Raw genomic sequence first — 24,609 nt, 5'->3', positions numbered from 1 at the left:
TTTTCTTTTCTTTCTTTAAAAAAGTCATTCTCTATCATTTCTTTCATTTCTAACAATTCATTTCTTTGCTTGTTTATAATAAATTTACCATGACTACTTTTTTCTTCCCTAAAGCTCCTCAATACTCTCTCTGACTTTTGCTGGAACATCTCATACAGTCTAATTCAACAGTTTGCATTGTCCTTCCTGCCTGACCAGGAGTGCCTCAAGAGTAAGAACTCATTATCTCTCTTGTTCTATTAATATACAGTCCAGTTTATACAAAGCAAAATGGTCAGGGAGAGGAACATTCGAGTTAAATGGAATCACAGTGCTGAGTCTTCTTATGGAGCAAAACTGATGTAATCTAAACTCTAGCATTAAGATAACATATGGAGATGCTAACCATAATCTCTAGGGATTTTTTTGGTACCAAATGGTATTATCTATACAAAGTCTTAGCAGCATCTCTGTGAGAGATCTTTAGCATTAATCACACACTCTTTTGGCTAGTGCTTGTGAGCTCACATTTGTCTCATTGCCCAAATTATCAACATGATCATTAAATTATGTTTTTATCAAAAAGATATAAATATAATAAAAGTGTATTTATCCATTAGGTATAGGTAGATTTATTTATCTGCCTGGAGTTTGAACCCACAGCCTTGTACTTGCTAAGTGAGTACTCATTCCCTCCCTCCCTCCCCACCCCCCTCCTCTTTCTCTCTCTTTTTGGTCGTGGGCTTGAACTCTGGGCCTGGTCACCATCCCTGAGCTCTTTAGTTCGAGGCTAGTGCTCCACCACTTGAGCCACAGCACCACTTCTGGTTTTCTGGTAGTTAAGTGGAGATAAGAGCTTCACAGATGTGCTTTCCTGGGCTGGCTTTGAACCTTGATCCTCAGATCTCAGCCTCCTGAGAAGCTAGAATGAGAGATGTGAGCCACTGGCACCTAGCATCTCATACTCTTGAACCACACTTCAAGCCCCATAAATACAATATTTAAAGGTAGGATCATAGTTTAGATGCCTAGCTTCTCATAGCCAAAATAAGGAAACTATGGCACAGTGCACAACAGAAGACTTTTGAAGATTCCAGGGCAGTGAGTGGAGGAGACTCTCCATTCCCTGTGTCCAGGAATGATTCTTCAGAATTATATGTTCAGTGTAGATCCATATTACCTGTCTGATTGTAAAACCCATTTTAGTGATGTCTAATGTTGAGTTTTGGGTTAAAATCACAGCATATGCTCTGTTCATGATAACCAGATTGGCACCATGTGGTTGGTTTGCTGTAGTTAAATATTGTGGTCTCTTAACTAAGCTGTGAATCAAGTCCACTAAACAATAGAGGTAAAAGTGACTTCATAGCACCTCTAATTGAATGTGCCTGTGCTGTGCTATAAAGACTAAGGAAATTGAGAACCTGTGTAGTTATGTGACTTGACCAAGATCAAACATATTTAAGCCATTTCAGCTGTGAAGACAATCTAAATGGTTGAGACTGTGTTACGGAATTGCTAAGTGCCTGATTCCAAACATGGAGAGATCCAGTTATGCAAACAAGCGTGTCCTAGGCCATGAGTTTTCAGTTTCTTTTCCTTTCAGTTTCTTCATGTGCGAGGTGACATAAAAATACATATCTTCCATATCTATTAAAAGAATATTTTAGAAACGTCAAGTACAAATGAAGAAACTTCTTATTGCTGCTAGTCATAAATAAATTTATTAAGTTCAACACGTAATAATGTATATTTTTACCAAAGCAATATAAGGATAGAAAGTTACTGATGTTCTGGACTAATGGGTAAATTCTTTTAAAGGATATTTTTGGATGGAAATTGGTGTTAATTAGACCCCATGAGTCACACAATGCAACTGGTTTAGTATTAATTTCCAAAATTATCTCTTCATATTTCTTTGTTTAAGTACATGTAGCTGTACCCTGATTTGATGAAGTACTACTCACAAGAGAAATCTTTCTGAGTCACCAAATAATCTTCCTCCCTTCCTCCCTCCCTCCCTCCCTCCCTCCTTTCTTTTCTTTTCTTTCCTTTTTTTTTCTGGCCTTGTGTCTTGGACTCCGGGCCTGGACTCTCTCTCTGAGCTTCTTTTGCTTAAGCCTAACACACTACCACTGGAGCCACAGAACTACTTCTGGCTGTTTTTGTTGTTTGTTTCATTTGTTTTTATAGGTCATGGTGCTTGAACTCTGGGCCTGGGCTCTATCTCTGGGCTCTTCAGTTCAAGGCTAGAACTCTACATTTGAGCCACATAGCCACTTTTGATTTTCTAGTGGTTAATTGGAGATCAGAGTCTTAGGGACTTTCCTGCTGGAGTTGGCTTCAAACCTCGATCCTCAGATCTCAGCCTCCTGAGTAGCTAGAATTACAGGTGTGAGCCACTGGATCTGGCTTGTTTATGTTTTTGTAATTTACTGGGGATAAAAATCTCATGGACTTTCCTGTCTGGACTGGCTTTGAGCTATGATCCTCAGAGCTCAGTCTCCTTGGTAGCTTGTATTACAGGCATGAGCCACTGGTGCCCAGCTCCCAAATGACTTTTTAATGATTGTCTTCTGGAGAAGGTAAATCTCATATAAAAGAGCTCACAAGTCCACAGGCAATTTTTAATCTTTAAAGAACGGATTATATTTTAGACTAGATGATCTGATTTGATTTAAATAGCCACATATACATTTCCTTTATTAGGCAAGTTTACTTTCTCATACATTTTAATAAACAGGTAAATAATTGTTGATGTGGCTAGTCTAAATATGTTATCTATGTATGATGTAGAAAGGTATTTTTACAAAGGATTACATTTTATCTTCATGTAGGCACTCAATCTCAAGTGAACTCTGAAATGACTTTTTTTCGTTGGTTGTGGGGCTTGAACTCAGGGCCTGGGCACTGTCCCTGAGCTATTTTGCTCAAGGCTGTGAGCCACAGCACCGCTCTGGTTTTCTGTTAGTTGATTGGAAACAAGACTCTCACAGACTTTCCTTTCTAGGTTGGCTTTGAACTACAACCCTCAGATTTCAGCCTTCTGAGTAGCTAGGATTATAGGCATGAGTCACTATGGACACTGGTCTGAGATGTCTATTTTTAAAGATATTGGAGAGTACTTTATTTAATAGATGGCCTTCATTCCTCTAGAAGTTTGTTTGTTTGTTTTTAAAAAGCTACATATAAAATACAAAATTAACTTTATTTCCAAGTTATGTTGTCTGAGAATGGAAAAATCTCATGGCATGTTCAAGTTTCATTTCCACACTGCTTACAAGAAATGGAAACAGCTTAAGGGTCCCTCAATGGACAAACAGAAAAAAAAAATACTGACACAATGAAATAGTATTCAGTCATTAAAAAAAAAACCTGAAAACCAGCCATTTACAACATGAATGGAACTGAGGCTTGTTGTGTGTAGTGGAATAAGGCAGGCACAGAAAGGCAAAGATGGTGTGATCGCATGGTGTGATCTCACGCCTATGTGAAGTCTAAAAGCAAGTTGGCTTCATAGAAATTGAGAAGAAATTGGTGGTCACCAGAGGCTAGAAAGGGTTAGGAGGCTACCAGAGGGTAGGAGCGGTTGCTGGGGAGAGTTTGGTCCACAGGCTCTGGTGTCTAGTTAAGAGTAAGAAGTTCTGCTGTGCAATTGTGTGGTAAACTGACTATAGCATTTCCTAAATCTAGAATACAGGAGTTTGAAAGTTTTCACCATAGAGAAATAATAAATGCCTGAGGAGATATGTTCAGTTTGACTTCAATAAAACACGATAGTATTGGTAGAGAGAATGCATAAATGTAACAGAATGTAATATTACCCCCATTAATAGGTATAATGTTTGTGTTTCCATGTATTAAAGAAAAATAAATTTCATTAGTGTTAAATTTAACGAACATTAGGAAACTAAAAGAGCAACCCCCAACACAAAGAAAAGGTAAATATTTGAGGAGATGGAAATGCTAATTGAGCCGACTTGATCACCACACACTGTCTGTTAGAAGCTTAGCTTGAGGGCCGGGAGTTTGGCCTAGTGGCTAAAGTGCTTGCCTAGCATGCACGAAGACCTGGGTTCAATTCCTTGGTACCACATATATAGAAAAAAGCTGGAAGCGGTGCTGATGCTCAAGTGGTAGAGCTCTAGCCTTGAGAAAGTCCAAGGACAGTGCTCAGGCCCTGAGCTCAAGCCCAGGACTGGCAAAAAAAAAAAAAAAAGAAGCTTAGCTTGAATAGATTTTTTAACCTGAAAAGGTTCTACTTGCTAACCTAAATTGGCAGAATCTTATGACTTAAACAGTTGATATTAGATTCCCCAAAGTAAACTTGAAAAATGTCAGCACATTCTCTAGTGAGCCTAATGACAGCCTTTTCTATCTTTTGGTTGCTCTGAATCCAACTTTTTGTTTGGACCACCCCTTCTGGCCCAGTGACTCACAAACCAATCAAGGTGTCTCCCAAACTCATGAATTCCCTATGGTTCAGCCTCCTTCTCCAGTAACTTTTTCCATATGCTTATAGTCTTATTTCCCAAAAGAGGACTCCCCCCACCCCCATTCCATCACAAATGACCTGATTGGATCTTAGGTAAAACCATTTACTCAAACATGTGACAAAGTGCTTCTAAAGATCCCAAACCACTTTTTCATTATATCTGACGACCCAGGGCAGAGATGAATGGAAGAGAAGTAACCGAATTTAAGAACAGCTAACAGATGGGTCAGGAGAGCCTGGACTGAAGGAACAGGTTGCTGTGTGAATAAATATGACAGTCTAACCTAGATCTCCAGATAGAGCCTGCGATTGTTATTTTCCTCTAACCTGGTATTTACTCTGTCATCTCAAGACTGGCCTCTTTCCCTGCAATGTGGTGACATTAGTGCTCTTTATGATGGCTTGTCCTAGGCCAATTTTCTTCAGCTGTTGTTGAAACTTACTAAAATGCCAGATGTCAGGCTGGAAACATGAAACCCCAAAGAAGGTCGTAAATCACACGCACACACATACACAGAAACCCATAAAGAAATAGAATGAAATACGAATAGTGTTGTGCTCTAGAGCTTTCCAGCTCAACTCTCCTTTTGTCCACCTCTCTCCAGGCTACCGTGCTCATCTCCACCCTGAAACCTAACCAACCTCCCTCCCCTGCTTCTCTTTAGGGCCAGGGGTGCTAAGTGACTCAGCAAGTGTTTGACCTCAAGCTTGGCTGTTTGTGTTGCAGATTCTGAGCAGAGCACTGGGTCCGATTCTGAGGTGCTCACTGAACGCTCGGCCTGCTCCTTTGGCACTCACGCGGAGCTGGTCCCTGGAGCTCCAGGCCCTGTGCCCACCGCCATGTCATCCATGGAAGAGATCCAGGTGGATCTGCAGTGCGCTGATCTCTGGAAGCGGTTCCATGATATCGGAACTGAAATGATTATCACCAAAGCAGGCAGGTAAGATGTTTCTTGGAATGGCCAAATTCCCAGAATTGACAGTGGTCGGAGTTGCATGTTCCCTGCCTCCCCCTTGTAGATTTCTGGTAGCGCTGGTGAAGCTGTAGCCTCCACTTACACTCCCGTGTCTTGGCCATGTGCTCCTCTTGTGTTTACTGTGATTTGGCTTTTGTCCTCCAGCATTGAAGTCTAAATGATCACCACACCACAAACAGTTTCTTGCTGCAAATATATTTCAGTGAATCCCAAAGGGCCTGGGTATCGTAAGAGGGAGAGCTAGACCATCAAAGCACTTCCCTACCTAGTCTCAAGAAGTCTTGTCCCCAGTCAACAGCCTATATCTTCTGAGATGATTAAAGCAAGAGTAAGAATTGGGCTTAGTGATCTTGGGAGCCCCTGATTCTTGATCCACTTGTCTCATTGTTGGCCTGAAATGATTATAACACGTTCATTGTGAGTCATAGGCTGTGTGGCTCATGCCTATAAAGCCTAGCTACTCAGGAAGCTAAGATCTGAAGATTGAGGTTCAAAGCCAGCCCTGTACAGAAAAGTCAATGAGATTCTCATCTCCATTGAACCAACAAAAAGTCAGAGATGGAGGTGTGGTTCTAATGGTAGAGTGAGACAGCCTTTAGTGAAAAAGCCAAATGAGAGTACAAGGTCCTGAGTTTAAGTCCCAGGACTGGTGTTATTCCCTACATTTGTGGAAACATACAAAACAGAAATAGGTAAATACTAGGATGATAAAAAATTAAAATACAATTGAAATAGTTTTCATTAAGCAGCTCCTTTGTTGTCATCATTTTATTTTCCATAACCATTTTATTTCCAAGCCAGCTATCTGTTCTATGTGAGACACTCAGTGTGTACATGTTAATAAATATGCATATAAATATACATAAACATATATAATAAATTTTATATGTAAGCACATAATAAACATATAATAAATATTTTATATATAATGTCATTTAAGTTTATAGGAACCCTGCAATCACAGGATAATAATAATTATACTACCTAATAACAAGGATTCAAAGACTAATAATTAATTTGACTAAGTCACAAACTGGATTAAGTCATGAGGTAGTAAAAGATAGCACCAGAATTTAATATCCATCTGTGAGTCTCTCAAATAATGTTCCTAAACTATTTATGACTCTGCTCTTCTAAAAAATAGTTGCTCTCTTGGATTCAAAATGAAAATGATTTACCTAAAATGAATTTGGATTAAGATTTCAATTGACTACTTCTGTAGTCAATGGAAAAGCCAGTGAATGAGTCTTCTCTTCTTGTGCTGTTAAAGCTACTATCTACAGACTGACAAGGCATGGGAAGGGAAGGGTCCCCCGTCTCTACTTGTAGGGTACTTCCAAGACTGTGGGCATAGGGAAAAGGAAAGAATGCTTTCTCTGGGTTGTCTACCCACATGTGTGGAGAGACACCTTCCCACTCAAAGGGGTGCCAGAAAATTGGAGCTATTGGCCTGTTTTCTCCTCTCCTGCATCCCTCTTCCTTCTTTACATTTCACTTCTAAATCAGAGAATATCTTCTAGGGCCAAGTCTTTCTGGTCACTTGGGTTTTAGGGCTCTTACCTTGTTAAGTCTTGGAACAACACAACATAATTCAAGGAAAGCTTTTTTATTTGTAGTTTTTTCATTTGTAAAGTTTTGCTTCTCATTGATTTATTCTGCCCATCTCTGTCCACATACGTCCCTCTGGATACCAACAAACACCAACTCATTTCCTAGGACAAACGCATGAGTTCCTTTTCAGTTGATTAGAAGCCTTTGCTTAAGTTTAGAAACGATGATGGTTATTTGCCTTGGATGTTGCTAGACCACCTAGATAATTCAGGGCTATCTCAAAAGCATATGAAGAAGTTTTACTTTTTTTTGGTCTTTTTCTTGTCAGTCATGGGGCTTGAACTCAGCCTGGATGCTGTCCCTGAGCTCTTTAGCTCAGGTAGTAGTGTTCTACCGCTTTGAGCCACAGCATCACTTCTGGTTTTCTGATAGTTAACTGGTGGTAAGAATTTTGAACCACTATCCTCAGATCTCAACCTTCTGAGTATCGAAGATTACAGGTGGGAGCCATGAACACCTGGTGAAGTTTTACTTTATATGAACTTCCTTTCTCTTTTCTCATTGACATGGCTGATTTCTTGCTTCTCATTTCATTTTCATTCTTCTGCAGCATCCTTTTCAATTTTGGTTCACATTTTTACTTTTCTTAGCCATGTTAGGTAGGTTTTGATGTTCTTTTTTTTTAACCACTCAAAAGTTCTCAGTCACCATCTGTTTCTTCCTACACTCCAAGCTGTAATTCTATTGGTTCTGAATGAAGACTGTTTACACAAGCATGTTTCAAGTCCTGAGTATTTGTGCACAGCAAAACCAATCACATAATCAGTACCATGGACAGAGGCAACTGTAGGGATTCTTGTGTTTCTGAGACAAAAGAACTGGCCTACGTTTTGCTCATCAGATTAAAACCAAATACAACCCATTTTTATAAAATATAAATAATAATTTTTTCTTTAGAATGTTGTAAATTCTCATGTATTAAAATGAAAGTTTATTTCCCCAAAAAATCTTTTGCAAAGTTTTTGGGAGAATTAAAATTTACACATAGAATTTTAAAGCAGCTCAGCACATTATAAATAATCGAGTCCTTTGAAAGCAAAATAATTTATCCAAAGTCATACTCCTCATTAATTTTAGAACTTGAGCATTGGGAAGAGATGGGTAGCATTTCACTCAAGGTATATAACTGCTCCAGACAAAATTGGTATTAAATTAAAAACACTAAGTCCCCTCCCTCAGGGAGTCATTCAGACAAAACAATTTCTTTCACTAAGATTCAGGATTAAACATACAGGGCAATTGTAATTCATTGTTATTAAAGGGAATTATAGATTTCTATTTAAATGTATAGAATAGGGGTTTAAGTTTTTTTTTCTTTTTTTTTTTTCTTGCCAGTTCTGGGCATTGAATTCAGGGCCTGAGCACTGTCCTTGGGCTTTCTCAAGGCTAGCGCTCTATCACTGGAGCCACAGCACCATTTCCAGCCTTTTTCTATATATGTGGTATCGAGGAATTGAACCCAGGTCTTCGTGCATGCTAGGCAAGCACTCTTACCACTAGGCCAAACTCCAGGCCCCAGTTTCAGTTTTTTTAAAGAATTAATATATATATATAAATGATCAACCCATAGCTGATGTGAGCTAGCTAACCATCACATTTCATTAGTGCACCATGAAACTAAATTAAACTTGTGAGGGCAGGGAGAGAAATACAAAATGATATGCCAGCAGAGGACTTTGTGAAGCAATGACTTAGGGAAAAAGAAATAGTTGTGTATTTTTTTGCAATTATTTAAGAATAAGCTGTGTCCTAGCTGGATGCTGATGGCCCATGCTTATAACCTTGACTACATAGAAAGCCAAAGTCTTGAGAATTATGATTTGAAGCCAGCTTGAGCAGAGAAGTCTGAGAAATGTCATCCCCAGAACAACTAGCACAAAACCAGCCAGGAGGCCTGGTTCAAGTGTAGAGAAGTATTCTGAATTTAAACCCTAGCAGTACTGCCAACAGCCCCCAAAGAGAATTAGCTATAGCCTTACTAGAGGTCCACTGTCCCTTCCATACCTCTCCCAATAGGGTTCACTGCCAGAGGACAATTGCTTTTTGGGTTGTTTTTCCTAGGTAAGTGGCGAATGAATGACTTGCACAGACAGCTCTCATATCACCAAGCACCATACACTTGCCAGCCTGCCGGCAGTCTGAGGTCAGCGTATGGTCCATGGTCATGAAATGGAGCAAAGCCAATTAAGCCATATGTGGATCAAACCCATGACCTTGACCTCATTAGCACCGTGCTCTGCCCAGCTCCACTAACAAGCCCCAGATGGTTAAACTTAATGCAGCATTTTGTGTGCAAGGGCCAAGGTGAGCCACAGAATTGGGCACTTTTTAAATTTTAATGTCTGGCTTGCTGTGAAAGAGACTGAAGGTTTTCTTCTTTCTGATGGCTAAGGAAGAATGGTGAACCTTATTCTCAATGTGCTGAAACTCAATCCCTCTTGCGGGCTGTTCTCGCTCTCTGTCTCTCTTCAGTCACGAGTGAAGCTGTAAGGCGCCATATCCTGACCTCACTTGCTGTGGCAAGTTTAACAAGCCATTGTGGCAGAAACAAAGTAGTGCCCAGAGGCCACCAGGCCATTTGATATTTGCCGTCCCCTCCCACGGGGTCCTCCTCTGACATACACATCCCCAGCCTGAGAACTTGCAGAAATTATTGCATGTTTACACAATGAAGAAAAACAATAAAACCTACCGCTAGTGGCCTTTCTTTTAGAGAGCAGTAGGTAACACACTCACTAAATTCTTTTTTTAAAACTTTTCTGTGGGATTATTTTTAGAGTGGTTATTTCTAAAGAGCTCAGTCAAAAATAGTTTTAAAAAATCATGGTATTAAGTTTATTATCTCAGGTACTAAGAGTTTTCTGTTATTGTGTCAACCTTTAAGAGGATTATAACCACTAGGAAATATACACAGGCACACACATACTGACTGATACATATACACATACATGCGTTACATAAAAGATTGATTAAATATATGAAGCAGGGTATGGTATAAGTTTCTGGAGTATATGGATTATCAAGTAAGATTTAAAAAAAATTTGTGCCAATTAGATCCAAACAGTACAAGAGCGAGGACTCAATATTTGTGTACCCAATGCTATGGACGTGGTACTGGAAATATAAACACAACTACATAGACATAAAAACTTATGACTCTATAGACATCATGTTTTATTACATAGATGAATATGTATCTATGACATACAAACCCTCAGCTAATTTTAAATGTTCTTAAAATCTAAGTGCCAGTGATGGTCTATAGAGATTCCCTTCTTGAATACTTGTTTGTTAAATACGTCATTTGAAATATGATGTAAAAATCAATGTTAAAGAATTCTTTAAAAAAAATCTGTGCCAGCACAGAAAGTTGATGCTCAACCATTTGAGTCACACCTTCACATCCAGCTTTTTGGTGGTTAATTGGAGCTAAGGGTCTCCTGGACTTTTCTCACCTGGATTGGCTTTGGACTGTGATCCTCAGATCTCAGCCTCCAGAGTAGCTATGATTCCACTGGTATTTGGCAGGAGAAACTTCAGTAGAGAGGCTGATCCATAGCGTAAGGCCCCACAGTGTATTGTTGCAATGTGCGAGAAGTATCAGTCAACTTAAAGAAGCAAAGGTCCCTGGGCTTTGAGATGCTCGAAGGGACCAATAAGACACCCAGGCCTTCCTTTTGCTAACTCTCCTTCCTTTGCCTCACACACTGCCCTCTTTGCTCTCACAGGAGGATGTTTCCTGCCATGCGTGTGAAAATTACTGGCCTTGACCCACACCAGCAGTACTACATAGCGATGGACATTGTGCCTGTGGACAACAAAAGATACAGGTAAGAGGACTCTGCTACATGGACTTGTTGGCCCCACCAACAGCCTCAGGATCGTTCTTTAGAATCATTAGAGGAAGCACACTGTACACAGGACAATGGTGTATGTTCATGGCTGGTGGCAGAGCACCAGGCAGGGAGTCCGTTACTAGTTATAGGAAAACATGGCTTAGTAAGTTTGGTCTTTTTTTTTTTGCCAGTCCTGGGCTTGAGCCTCAGGGCCTGAGCACTGTCCTTGGACTTTCTCAAGGCTAGAGCTCTACCACTTGAGCCTCAGCACCACTTCCGGCTTTTTTTTCTATGTATGTGGTACCGAGGAATCTTCATGCATGCTAGGCAAGCACTTTAACCACTAGGCCAAACTCCTGGCCCCAGTAAGTTTGGTCTTAAATCCTCTTTATGTCTCTGGATGAAATAAGGTTTCATAGTGTTTCTAGGGCAGTAACAATGGAACATAAAAGTAGCATACGAAAAGATTTGGCTGGATCAGTACTAGACACGGGCCAGTGCTAAATTCTCAGTGATAGATACCTCTGATAGGACCCAGAAAATGCTGGACAGAACAGCAGAAAAACTTGGAAGAACTCTGGAAGAACGTCTAGCTGGGGAGAATTCTGGGCTTTAATTTGCAGGTCCATAAGTATGCTAAATAACTTTTCCTTTAGGTTATGAAAAGCCAGTAGAGTGTGTGAGTGCACGTGTGTGTGTGTGTGTGTGTGTGTGTGTATACTGGGACTTAAGTGTAGAGCCTTATAGTCTCACTTGGCTTTTTCTGCTCAAGGGTAAGCCTCTACCCCTTGAGCCACATCTCCACTTCTAGCTTTTGGGTGACTAATCAGTAATGAGTCTCCTGGACTTATCTATTTGGGGCTGGCTTTCAACCTTGATTCTCAGATCTCAGCCTCATGCGTAGCTAGGATGATAGGTGGGAGCCACTGAGATCCCATTTGTCAATGGAGTCTTTAACTCTCCTGGATGGCTTATATGCTTTTCTTGTGAGAAAAAGTTGTGGTTTCTTTGATCTCTCGAGATGTCAGTGGAATCAGTGAGTTGTGTCTCAGATTTGAAATAGTGAAAGTCTGAGAATTTCAACCTGTGACTTTCTAGCTGACAGATGAGGTGGAGAGGCTGGGAGACTGAGCAGACTGATGTGGATTGCAGGGCTCAGGAGGGAAGATACTCTGGTCTGTGTTAGAGGATCCAGAGACCCTGGCCTTCTAATTTGGGCCATGTGCCTCTGGTTGCCAGGATCTGGAATCCTTGTCAGCTTTGAGAGCCCAGAAGCAGAGCACTGTCAATCTATGGAGGTGGCCTGAGCACTATGGGGGAAATGTACACAACCCACTTCCCCTCATCAGTTCTGGGGCTTGGACTCAGGGTCTGGGCACTGTCCTTGAGCTTCTTTTACTCAAGGTTAGCACTCTACCACTTGAGCCACAGTACCACTTCTGGCCTTTTCTGTGTATGTGGTACTGAGGAATGGAACCCAGGGCTTCATGCACGCTGGGCAAGCACTCTCCCATTGAGCCACATTCCCAGCCCAGCAAACCAAAGAAAAAAAATCTCACTTGGTGGGAATGCCTGGACTAAAGCAAAACCCCTCCATTCCCAGAAAGGTCTTAGAACTCTGCCTCTCAGCATGGCAACGGTTAACCAGAGAGCGGCTTGGAGGGTCGCTGCACAGGACTACCTTTTATAGGACAATGTGGAAGATGTTTTTAATAAGGAACAAAATCCCGAACAAGTGGCCAAAGGGATTATATGGTTTGCATTTGGGGGAGGTGAAAGGTTGCAGTAAAATACCTTTTCCTTTGTTGGACACGTGTGTTCAAGATTCATGGGTGCACCGTGGGGAGGCGGGGTGGTGCATGGCAAGGAGAGGGCGAAGAAAGGAAAAGGAGTGTGAGAATGTTCTCCACTAGAGAGCTGCAGCTTTGAGCTGTCACTACAGCCCACTTTGCCCTCCCGTAGCCCATCCCATTTCTCACTTCCATGTTTGTTGCATTTCTCCCTTCTTTTGGTCTCACCAGCAGCCTCTGCATCCTTCTTTCACCTTCCCATTCTTGTCATCTTGATGTGTCTCCTTGTTCTTGGTTCTACATGTTTCCTGGGCCTGCCTCTCTCTCAGCATCTGTCTGAATCCTGTCTCCTTTTTTACCCCAGATATGTGTATCATAGTTCGAAGTGGATGGTGGCTGGCAATGCAGATTCTCCTGTGCCCCCCAGGGTTTATATACACCCCGATTCTCTGGCTTCCGGAGACACCTGGATGAGGCAGGTGGTCAGTTTTGACAAACTCAAGCTGACCAACAACGAGTTGGATGATCAAGGACATGTGAGTGAAATAATTCCCTTACCTTCCTCCTTCTCTACCCTCACTCTTTTTGTTTTAGTACTGGCCAGCTCCAGGCCCTTTTCAAATAAGGGAAAGAACAATTTCTATGTCACTTGAAGTCTTCCTAAGTAATGAGCGTAAAGGATTTTTTATTCCCCTGTCCCAGTGATATTTCATTGCAAATCTAATGTTTCGCAAACATCTGCTTTGCATCAGCTTATGTTTATCAAACAGTCCTCCTGGTCCAGGGATTATAGCCTCATCAGAGGCACTGAGACAAAAGGCAAATTAAACAGGAGAAGGTCACAATGCTTGCTAGACTCACGCAGAAGGCAGTAAACTAGGGAGCCGAAGTGAATGACAATGGGAACTGATTTGTGAAGAAGTTTATGAATTTATAGGAGAAGACTAAATCTTAAGGCTTTGCAGGTATAATTCAAGCCATCAATATTATTCATTTATCTCTGGTAATAAACCATGTACAGCATGCCCACTCAATGGCAGTATTTTTACTAATTGGAATGGAAAGATTGAAGACACAAAAAACATTGTTCTTTCCTTTTTCCCCTCAAGAAAATGACAGTGTTTTGAGGTAGTGAAAACACACATATTCTGCTCACATGACATAAAACAATGTCCATCATTTCAACAAGGAGAACAGATAGTAGTGTGTAAAATCTAAACGCAGCATGGATCCCTGCTCAAAATGATTGAAGATAACATGTCCTTACTGTGGACCAGATAGTAAGTCATGTTATTTTTTTGGCTCACATGGAAAAGGCATTCCTGTCTTCAGTGGCATATTTGGGAAGTAGTCCTTAAAAGTTCTTTATTATCAGAAAAATAATTTGTTATATGAAATCATTATCATCATTGGTGTTGGGGCTTGAACTTTTATCATCATCATCATCATCATCATCATCATCATCATCGTCGTTGTCATCATCATCATCATCATTTGTGGGGCTTGAAGTTAAGGCCATGTTGAAAACTTGAATGACGTGTCTCCTGGCAGAGGTTCTGAAAAATGCTTTTATGTTATCTGCCAGCACTAAAGCAATCATTCTGCATTTTTTAGTTCCTAATTAAAGCAAATGCAATACATTACCACCCCTGCTTGGGATAGCTAGTTTGTGGTTCCAGGTAATGTTATCTGAAGACTCAACCATTCTACCCATGGACAGCTGCACTGACTTCCTGTTTCCTGTCCTCTTCTTATAATGTTCCAGTCACATGATGTATGTTGCCCGAGAACTTGAAAGGATGGGGAGACCTAACACAAAACTTCCCCTTCTCATTTCAGATCATCTTGCACTCCATGCACAAATACCAGCCTCGAGTGCACGTGATCCGGAAAGACTTCAGCAGCGACCTCTCACCCACCAAGCCCATCCCTGTGGGGGAGGGGGTGAAGACATTCAACTTTCCCGAGACTGTGTTCACCACTGTCACTGCCTATCAGAACCAGCAGGTAAGAGGTCACTCAGGAAAACATCCTGTGCATCCACTACATCCTGGCCGGTGAGCCTCATAATTTGGAGTTCCTTCCAAGGACTGAGGTCTGCTTCATACCTTTACTTGTGCCTAGAGTTTCTTGCATATCCCTCTGCCAGCCTGCATCCAAGTCAACAAAGCCTCTCAAACTACTTAAGACATAGTACTTCATTTACAATTTCAGACTAACTTTGCCTCTAGGTGATCCATGCGATCTGTTGTTATGTCTGTCAGATGTTCATTGAGTATTTAGTGGGTAGTTAATATGGTTCAGCAGAAAGAGAGCTGATGAACGAAGGTTTTCTATTCCATTATTAAAGAAGAAGAGACTTAGCTGAGTGAAAGACACGTAAACAAATAATGTTAATACAGAGGAATACTTCAGTGACAAACACATGAACAAGGTCTTCCTTCTTTCCCTCCCTCTCCTTCCTTCCTTCCTTCCTTCCTTCCTTCCTTCCTTCCTTCCTTCCTTCCTTCCTTCTTTCCTTCCTTCCTTCCTTTTTTCTTTTCTCTTTCTTTCTTTCTTTCTTTCTTTCTTTCTTTCTTTCTTTCTTTCTTTCTTTCTTTCTTTCTTTCTTTCTTTCTTTCTTTCTTTCTTTCTTTCTTATACTGGAGCTTGGCCTCAAGAGCTTAAGCTGTTGGTCAGTTTTTTCACACCAGCTCATGCTTTACCACTTGTTCCATGTGCCCAGTCCAGCATGTTTGATAGTTAATTGGAGATAGATTTTCTTGGACACTTTTGCCTGGGCTGGCTTCAAACCTCAATCTTTAGGTCTCAGCCTTCCAAGTACCTAGGATTACAGTTGTGAACCATTGGCATTAGGCCAGGGTATTTTTTTCTTTTAAGGAAAAGGAGATTTTCCTGTTAGTGTCCATACCTTTTCTAAATCAGCTAGGTTAAGGAGAAAGTATGTGGATCGGCTATGATGGATATTCTAAATATTTTCTTATTTCGGCAGAGGGTGGCTGGTTAGATTTGCAAGTTGTCTCACTGGATGAGCTTCCTTAAAAGATGCATATAAAAATCATTTTTTTGCCAGTCCTGGACTTGAGCTTAGGGCTTGAGCACTGTCCTTGGATTTTCTGAAGGCTAGAGCTCTACCACTTGAGCCTCAGCATCACTTCCAGCTTTTTTCCATATATGTGGTACAGAGAAATCGAGGTCTTCGTGCATGCTAGGCAAACACTCGACCACTAGGCCAAACTTCCAGCCCCATAAAAATAATTTTGAACATTGTATGTTACGTGTCTAATTCAAAGCGATCCTATAGCAATTCCTCTTTTGAAACAAAGAGATTTTTGTTTGTTTATTTTGTTGTGAAATAGTGTACTTCCATCTGCTGATTTTTTGGGGGGGTTCTTCTTAAGCCAAGAAACTTACATCACATTCAGTGCTTTCTGTATTGCACACTCTGCTTAGTACTCAAAATGATTGAAGATCATTTTGGGCCAGGCAGGTGAGTCATCATCTTTGCTCACATAAAAAAGGCATTTGTATCTTTTATGGTATATTTGGATAGCTGGCCTTAGAAATTCTTTCTCATCAGAAAGTTTTGAAATATGAAATCATCATCATTGCTTGTGGAGCCTGAAGTTTATTATTATTATTATTATTATTATTATTATTACTATTACTATTATTATTGATTGTGGGGCTTGAAGTTAAGGCCTAGGTGCTATCCCTGAGCTCGTTTTGCTCTACTCTTTGAACCATAGCTCCACTTCTGGTTTTTCTGGTGGTTAATTGGAGATAAGAGTCTCACAGACTTTCCTGCCTGGGTTAGCTTTTGAACCAGGATCCTTAGATCTCAGTCTCCTAAGTAGCTAGGATTATAGGTGTGAGCTACCATATCCTACTATGGGAACCATTCTTGCTTACCTTGGCATCCCCAAAAGATCATCATGATGTTCCAACTACCATTTTAATCCCTCTCTCACAGAGCCAGTGATGTGCCAATCCATATTTTGATTTGATGATTTATTTGGCAGAAGAGAGTGAAATACTGAAGAGCAAATATTGCCTCACTTCACTGAGGCCAGAGAACTGTTATGGTCACCATGATGAGATCATGAGATTTACAGTAACTGTTTAACTATAAACCGAGCTTGATTTCTGACATCAACACTGATAAACCATATGACCTTGAGTGACCTTCTCAATTCTTTCTGACTCCTGCATCCCCATAGAATTCATTGACTCAGATGGGCATCCAGTTCACAGTTGGCTGTCCTACACTGCCCCCCTCCCCCCACTGTGTCTGCATAGGCAGAAAAGAGGCAGGATGGAGGCTAGTTCAAGTTCAAACAGTAAATTGCACATATATATATGAGAAAAGTAGGTTCTTTGCATCAGAGGGGCTGTGCTGGCTTCTGAAGAGATTGGAATCAAAAGGTAATGGCTTCTATCGCTGTGTCTTCATATAGAGGAATTCATGATGTGCTGACATTCAGAACTCATGAATCATGCCCAGTTCTGCCCATGTTCACATCATGATTACAGCCCTGGCTTCACAAGAATGAAGCCTGTAGATAAATCAAGAGGCACGATTGTTAAATAGTCCCATTTGGCTGTGCAGATGCAATTTAATATGATACAGTGTTTTCAATAAAACCAAGTAACCTCAGTCTTTTGCCAGGTTACCCCCCTCCGCCCGTGTATGTGTGTGTGTGTGTGTGTGTGTGTGTGTGTGTGTGTGTGTGTGTGTGTGCTCGCGCACGCGCTCACCTGCCAGTGCGCACACACACACACATGTGTTAGTACTAGAACCTGAGCTCAGGGTCTTGAGCCCTTACTTGTCTTTTTCCCTCAAGGCTGGTGCTCTGCTACTTGAGCTACACCTCCAATTCTTGTTTCTTTGCATTCTTCTTTCTAAATTTAATTACTTCTGCCCTTGTTCTGGTGTTATCTTATATATCATGTTCCCTGTATCTTGGGCCCTTAAGATAGCTTTCTATCACATATCTAGAATGCCAGTTGTATGTATTACAAGCCATCCACATATTTTTGGCAGATAGATTCTGTAAAACAATCCAGATTGCATCACCTACCTGTCAAAAACTATTGCTGACTCCTCAGTGCCTGGTTCTAAAGTCCAGAACCTCAGCTTTTATCCATAGTATCTTCTATGGCATCTTATCAACTCTATTTAGTGTCCATTTCTCATTATTTCTGCCACATATTTACATGGGCACAATGATGGACGTAGAATTTTCTGGCTGATATTGTAGCTGCCTTGCTTTTACATACCATTTTTTCTAGGAATGCTATTCTCCTTTATGTTTGTCAGTTCAAATTCCTTCTGCTCTTCCAGTTTGGTGGAAACATTGCTCTTTATTTTAGCATCAAATTGGCTTGGCCTTCTTAGATCTGTTGCACACTGTCCTCCCTAAGGAACTTTAAATCTCTATGCTCAATCTTCCTCCTTATATGTCAACCTTTAAGAGATCAAATGTGCTTATAAAATAGCATGAGTCATCCACTGGTGTTTCATGCCTGTATTCTTAGTGTCTCACAAGGTTGAGATATGAAGACTGAGGTTCAAAGCCACCCTGGGTAGAAAAAAAGTCAGTGAAGCTGTTAGCTCCACTTAACCACCCAACATCTGTGAGTCAAGGCATAGCTCAAGGGATACACTCCCAGGGTCTGAGTTCAAGCCCCTGTATAAAACACACACACACACACACACACACACACACACACACACACACACACACACACACACACACACACACACCCCGAGTTACTGATTTTATGAAGTAACGATGGTGGAATAGATGTTCATTATTTTCAGTTGGCAAAATAGAAGAGACATAAATTATCTCTCAGATGTTAGAGGGAGGGACCAGAATTGGCCTATGACTTTCAAAAACTCAGAAGCCAGAAGTTCAGATGAAGGATGCCTCTACTTCAGTAGTTCTAAGAGTCGAGCATGTGGCACGCTGGATATATGCTTTCTACTTGAGTGAACTGGCTGATAGTTCCACTGCAGGCTCCTTTATACATCTGTGGTTCTGCTTCTTGAGATATGAAATATGAAGAAAGCCTTTTTGTTTTCATAGAATATGTCATGTTTTCCTCTCTCCCCTGGTTTTCCGTTTCTTCCTTCCACCTTGGCTACCCAGCTTCCAGAATTGCTAACACACTGAAGTTATTATTATTATTTTCTCTTTCATTGCCAACTTGGCAGGTCTATGGGAGAGAGGCAAGCCCCCATGCCTAGTCTCACAATGGAGAGCAAGTTGGTAGAGGGGGATTAAAGATGACTGAATATATAGGATAGGAGCATAGCCTAGTGCTAGAGTGTTCACAGCGCGCACGAAGCCCTGGGTTCAATTCCTTGGTACCGCATACATGGAAAAAGCAGGAAGTGATGCTATGGCTCAAGTGGCAGAGCACTAGCTTTGAGCAAAAAGTGTCCAAGGACAGTCCCCAGGTCCTGAGTTCAAGCCCCAGGACTGGCAAACAAAAATGACTGAACACTACACAATAAGCAGGAAATTTTCATTGTGAAGTCTTAAGGATAATTTCCATTGTGTCATCTCTTAAGGAAAAAGAAAAGGACTTTATGAATGTGGATTTTTTTCCATACAGGAAGTTAGAATTAAAAAAAAGACATGGTCTTGTCACTGCTTACACGTTGTCTGCAGGCAATTGTGCCAGTATTGCTTTTTCTAATCAAATCGGGTAGAGTTTTATCATGTGTACAGGCTCAAGTTCTTGGCTTAGTGTTTTGATTTCTTTGATGAAAAGCCTTTCTCGTAGTATGGTAAAAACATCACATTAAACCAGAGAGTGTTAATAAAGGAGAACTCTTTCAGCCTTAGTTCTATAAAACCAGAGTCTGGTTATTCAAATTTCATTTCCTTCAGAGCCAGTACTTCCATGCATCGTGAGATCTCGCTTATTTATTAACTTCTTGTCTACTACTAGGTAAAAACGTCAATGGTATTGATTAAAATTAATGGTACCAAGCCAGCCCTTTTCTGGGCCAGTCTTCAAATAACTTGGACAACACAAATCACTGTTAAGGTAATGGAAATAAAAATCAGTGAGGAAAAATGTTATTACAGCTTCAATTTTCCGTATCTCCTCATCGACCCCTGGACCAAGTTCATCCATGAGTGAGATAAAAGGTTTAAGGGCACAGGAAGTCTCTAATAGGCCTGGTTATAAAAGAAGGGCATGGAAGGCTCTTGTCTGTAACACAGCAGCACAAACAAGTAGAATTAATAAAGTTGTTTTGATGGAGAATCTCGAAATCTTGTCATGGCTTTGGATTGGTCATTTTTAGTTCCTTCCTGGTCATTGGATGACTCATTCTATTGATCAAATCCCCATGAATGCCCCAAAGCACATCAGTCCTAGGCACTTTGAGTGTTATGCAGAATAGATACGATTTTGACCTATACGACAGGAAACAGCAACTGAAAATAACTATGCCAATCAAATTAAATTGGTGATTAGTGCTTGGGCTCAGAGCAAAGATGGAATTGAAGACATAGTTAAAGAGACCAGCAGGCTTTTTTTTCTATCTCGGAGGTATGAATTGACTGAGGGAATTGACTGAGTCCTAGGTGATGTGGAAAGTGGAGTTCGAGGATGGAGAGTAGGCGAAAGGCAGGCGAGGGGACGCTGCTCCGCCACAGTGCACTGCAGACTGCTCTGATAGGCAGTGGGCTTGGGTGGAGGGGTATGATGGGGTTGGAGCCAGGGCGGGAGCTAGGAGGTGCTGGTCCTGCAAGGCTGGGAAAGAAGCTTGGATCCAACATGAGGTAGCCATAGAGAAGGTAGTGATTTAGGTGTGCATTCATGAAGATGGCTTGGCTTCCTGGATGGCTAAGGCAGGGATGTGCAGAAGGACACAAATCAGTTCTATTTGAGAATGAAGAGTTAATAGTGGCTCAGTCCATGACTAAGAAGCTAGATATGACAAACACATTCGGCTTTAACTGGTGAGTGCAGTTATGAAGTGGGATTGAAACTTAAAGATCCAATCATGCTTCCTTGTCTATCTCTGTCTCTCTGTCTCTGTCTCTCTGTCTCTGTCTCTGTCTCTCTCTGTCTCCTCTCTCTCTCTCTCTCTCTCTCTCTCTCTCTCTCTCTCTCTCTCTCTCCCCCCCTCCCTCCCTCCCTCCATCCCTCTCTTTCTCTCTGGCTTTTCTCTTCTTCTCTCTATTTGATATTAGGGCTTGAACTCAGGGCCAGGACACTGTCCTTTAGTTGTCTGTTTTTTTTCTCAAAGATGAACTTTACTATTTGATCCATTCCTCCCACTTCTGCCTTTTTTTTTTGGTAGTTAGAGGTACTCTCACAGACTTCCCTGTTTGGGCTGACGTTGAACTGTGACCCTCAGTAGCTAGGATCACTGGAGTGAACCACTGATTCCTGGCCATGTAATTTTTCTTAAATATTTTATTCACCTCATCCTCCATTTTGTACAATTAAAACCACACACAGTCTTTCAGGCCCAGCTCCCTCCCTCATTTCAGGTGATTCCTGAGCTGTTGCATGAGCTCGGAAGCTGTCAGGCCATCCTGCCTTTCCTGTGAATGCTGTCATCGTTTGTCTGTACTGTCACCATTACTGCCTGTCTCCTTTCTCTTCTAGACTGTAAGCTCTCTTGTGGGGAAAAAGGAGGACACCCAGTGAGTTACACAGGGAATCTGCAGCACTCTTGTCACTTGCCTAGCTCATTGGTTACTTTAAGCACACAAAAGATGCTTCATAAATAACAAGTGGTAGAGCCCCATGCTTCATAAAGCTGTCTAAATCTTTGAAAGAAGTGTTGTTTTCCCGTAAGGATTGATAGCTTCTTTCTATTAAATTTCCACACAGACCCTTTGGGTTCCACTGGGCTGTGGAAATTAGGAATCATAACCATTTCTCCCAGGCCCATGAAGTAGAATGTTGGTCTCTTTATAGGAGTTTGTGGAGGCTCCGAAAACATGGCAGCACAATCATATATCAGAAACCACTATCGTAAATGAGTTGGACAGGATAAGCCAACTTGAAAGAGAAAATAAAATATTATAACCCCAACATGAAAAGAAAATATGGTGTGTGGTTTATTGCTGTGGATTATGGAGGAAGAAAGAACTGATTTTTAAGTCAAGAACAGAAAAGCAGTGACACTCTTTAAACTTAATATACTATTCACGTGGCAGACACTGGACTGTAGAAGGCCAAAACCTTCAGGCTCCTTCTCTGGTCTATAAAATAGATGCAGAATTGCTTTGGCTACATTATTAATGCTATGTTAATAGTGCACAGTCGTAGAGGCAAGGAATGTTTGGGGAGAAAAATTACCTTGAAGGCAGCTTGGTTCTTTCAAGTTAAGGTTTGCCTGTCAGAATCTCACGTTGCATTTTTAAAGACCTGTAAAGGCTGTGGCTTTGGTAAATTCCTTTCCAACGAGGTGAGACACAAGAAAGACAAGGAAGAACTTGTAGCATAGAAAACCATTTTTGCTGTCTTAGGGACCAATCCTGCAATTAGCAGAAGTAAGAAGATGACCTGAAATAATAAGATTAATTTATTTCTAGAATTACCTACCATGGAGAATGCCAATACTTCTCCCTCTCGTCCTTCTATTCCTCCTCTCCCTTCACTCCTCCTCCTCCTCCTCTTTCTCCCTATCCTCCTCCTTTTCCTTTTTTCTTTTTTTAAATTTAATTTTATTGGCAAGGTGATGTACAGAGGGGTTAGAGTTACATATGTAAGGCAGTAGTGAGTACATTTCTTGTTGAACATTGTTACCCTCTCCCACATTTTTCTCCCATTTTACCTCCCCTCTAGCCCCACCTCCAATTTGTAAAGTTCATTTACAACATATTGTCTTGTGAGTATGGCTATTACTTTGGTTCACCCATTGTCCTTTTTCTCCTCCTCTTCCCCCTCCCTCTTCCCCTCCTCCCCTTTCTCCTCTTCTTTCCCCTTCCTCTTCTTCCTTTCCCTCCCCTTCCTCCCCCATCCCCTCCCTTCCTCTTCTTCTCCTTTCTCTCCTCCTCCTTTCTCTCCTCCTCCTCCTCTTCTTCTTTGTATGCCAATACAAAAGCTTAAGCTCAGGGCCTGGATGCCATCCCTTAGCTTTTCCCCTCAAGGCTGGTACTTTACTGCTGGAATCACAGCTCCACCTCTGTGTTTCTGGCTGGCTAACTGAAGATAAGACTTTCACAGACTTTCTGCCTGAGCTGTCTTGGAACTGTGATCCTCAGATCTCAGCCTCCTGGGTTGCTAGGATTACAGACATGAGCCACAAAGGCCTGTCCAGCTTACTTTGTGTATCTTATTTAGTGAACATTTCGGGCCATTCAGTGAGTATTCCTGGGGGTAGGAAATGGGTCAGCTGTTAGGGTCACTGAGGTGCCACTGATTCTACTTGACTGGATCCATTCTTCATGGAGCTGTCTGGGCTCAGGGTGCATATTACACACCTGCCCACTACCAAGCTCTTCACGTCTGCATTGACCTGGGCAAATCATTCACCTTCACTTTAGGGCGAGGACAGGAGTGGAAGAGCTCACGGTCACATGCATGACCAACTTCAGATTTTAGGGAGAAGCAAGTCACACATCTGTGTGCCAGGCTCCCGTTCTAGATCAAGCTGCAATTGAAATCTCAAACTAACAGGAAACTGAGTAAAAACAACAGCTGTTATCCATACAGTGATTTTTTTGGGTTATTTTTTCCTAAGAGCAAGACAAAAAGCAATCAGTCAATGTGAAAGCAATTTATATTTATTTGTATGATTTTTCCCCCAGATCACCAGATTAAAAATTGACCGAAACCCTTTTGCTAAAGGATTCAGAGATTCTGGAAGAAACAGGTAAGAATACTGGCCACTTTTCTGCATCCCATTGTTGGCTCCTGGCTTTTTGAAAATGCCTACATTTTCTGCCCCTGAATTGAATCAGGAACACACAATGGATAGCCAATTCAAGGTCCACAGAGCATGGGGTGACATTGTCCAAAAAGAAATGTACTCTTTAACTTGTGAAACTATCACCTGTCTATACATCACCTTTATAAAAATAATAAAAAATGAAGAGCCGGGCACGGTGGCTCACGCTTGTAATCCTAGCTACTCAGGAGGCTGAGATCTGAGGATCAAGGTTCAAAGCCAACCCGGCCACAAAAGGACCTGAGACTCTTAACTCCAGGAAACCTCTAGAAAATGGGAAGTGGGGCTTGGCTCAAGGGTAGGGTGGTAGCCTTGAGCTGAAAAGCTCAGGGACAGTGCCCAGGCCGAGTTCAAACACCCATGATCCACCAAAACAAACTAACATTAAAAATGAGTCACAGACCTTTCCCAAAATCCATCTTGAAATTGATCACCACCATTTTAGCAAATACCCCATGGGTCTCTTTTAACCTCACTATTCCACTGGCAGTCCACTTTCATAAAATATGGTAGTCAGTGATTTGTGATTAGAAAAGCTTGTCAAATATATTAGTTTTTCCAACAAGATTTTGTAAGTGGCTATAGTACCTGTAGCCATAGATCATGTATTTCACATGATTAGGAAATAAGGAGTTATAGGCAAATAAAGTATCTTTCAGAAAATTTTTATAATCTGAGCTTTGTAAAAATATTTCATCATTTGACTCCTAGGGCTAGTTGGATAGGCATGTATTATTTTTATATTATTATTATTATTATTATTATTATTATTATTTTATGTACATCCTGGGGCTTGAACTTAGCCTGGATACTGTCCCTGAGCTTTTTGCTCAAGGCTAGTGTTCTATTACTTGAGCCATAGCTCCACTTCTGGATTTTTGCTGGTTAATTAGAGATAAGAGTCCCAGGGACTTTTCTGCCCATGCTTTTTTTGAACTACTGTCCTCAAATCTCAGCCTCCTGAATAGCTAGATTACAAATATGAGCC

At 41.2% G+C, this 24,609-nt stretch overlaps 1 protein-coding gene across 1 annotated transcript in view; it reads left to right on the top strand.

Annotated features, from left to right (window-relative positions):
- Tbx15 (T-box transcription factor 15) overlaps positions 1–24,609 on the top strand; it is an 83,932-nt gene that overhangs the window by 41,088 nt on the left and 18,235 nt on the right. The window contains exons 2-6 of the mRNA XM_090333663.1: positions 5,202–5,415; positions 10,791–10,892; positions 13,053–13,224; positions 14,528–14,695; positions 23,482–23,546. Of these exons, the coding sequence (XP_090189789.1) occupies positions 5,202–5,415; positions 10,791–10,892; positions 13,053–13,224; positions 14,528–14,695; positions 23,482–23,546 (721 nt within the window). The remainder of the gene's footprint in view (positions 1–5,201; positions 5,416–10,790; positions 10,893–13,052; positions 13,225–14,527; positions 14,696–23,481; positions 23,547–24,609) is intronic.

The sequence above is a fragment of the Megascapheus bottae genome, chromosome 6 (assembly GCF_031878675.1).
Source record: "Megascapheus bottae isolate mThoBot1 chromosome 6, mThoBot2.hap1, whole genome shotgun sequence".
Taxonomy (NCBI): Eukaryota; Metazoa; Chordata; class Mammalia; order Rodentia; family Geomyidae; genus Megascapheus; species Megascapheus bottae.
Note: the sequence above shows the minus strand (reverse complement) of the source record. Positions and strands in the feature narration are given on the sequence as shown.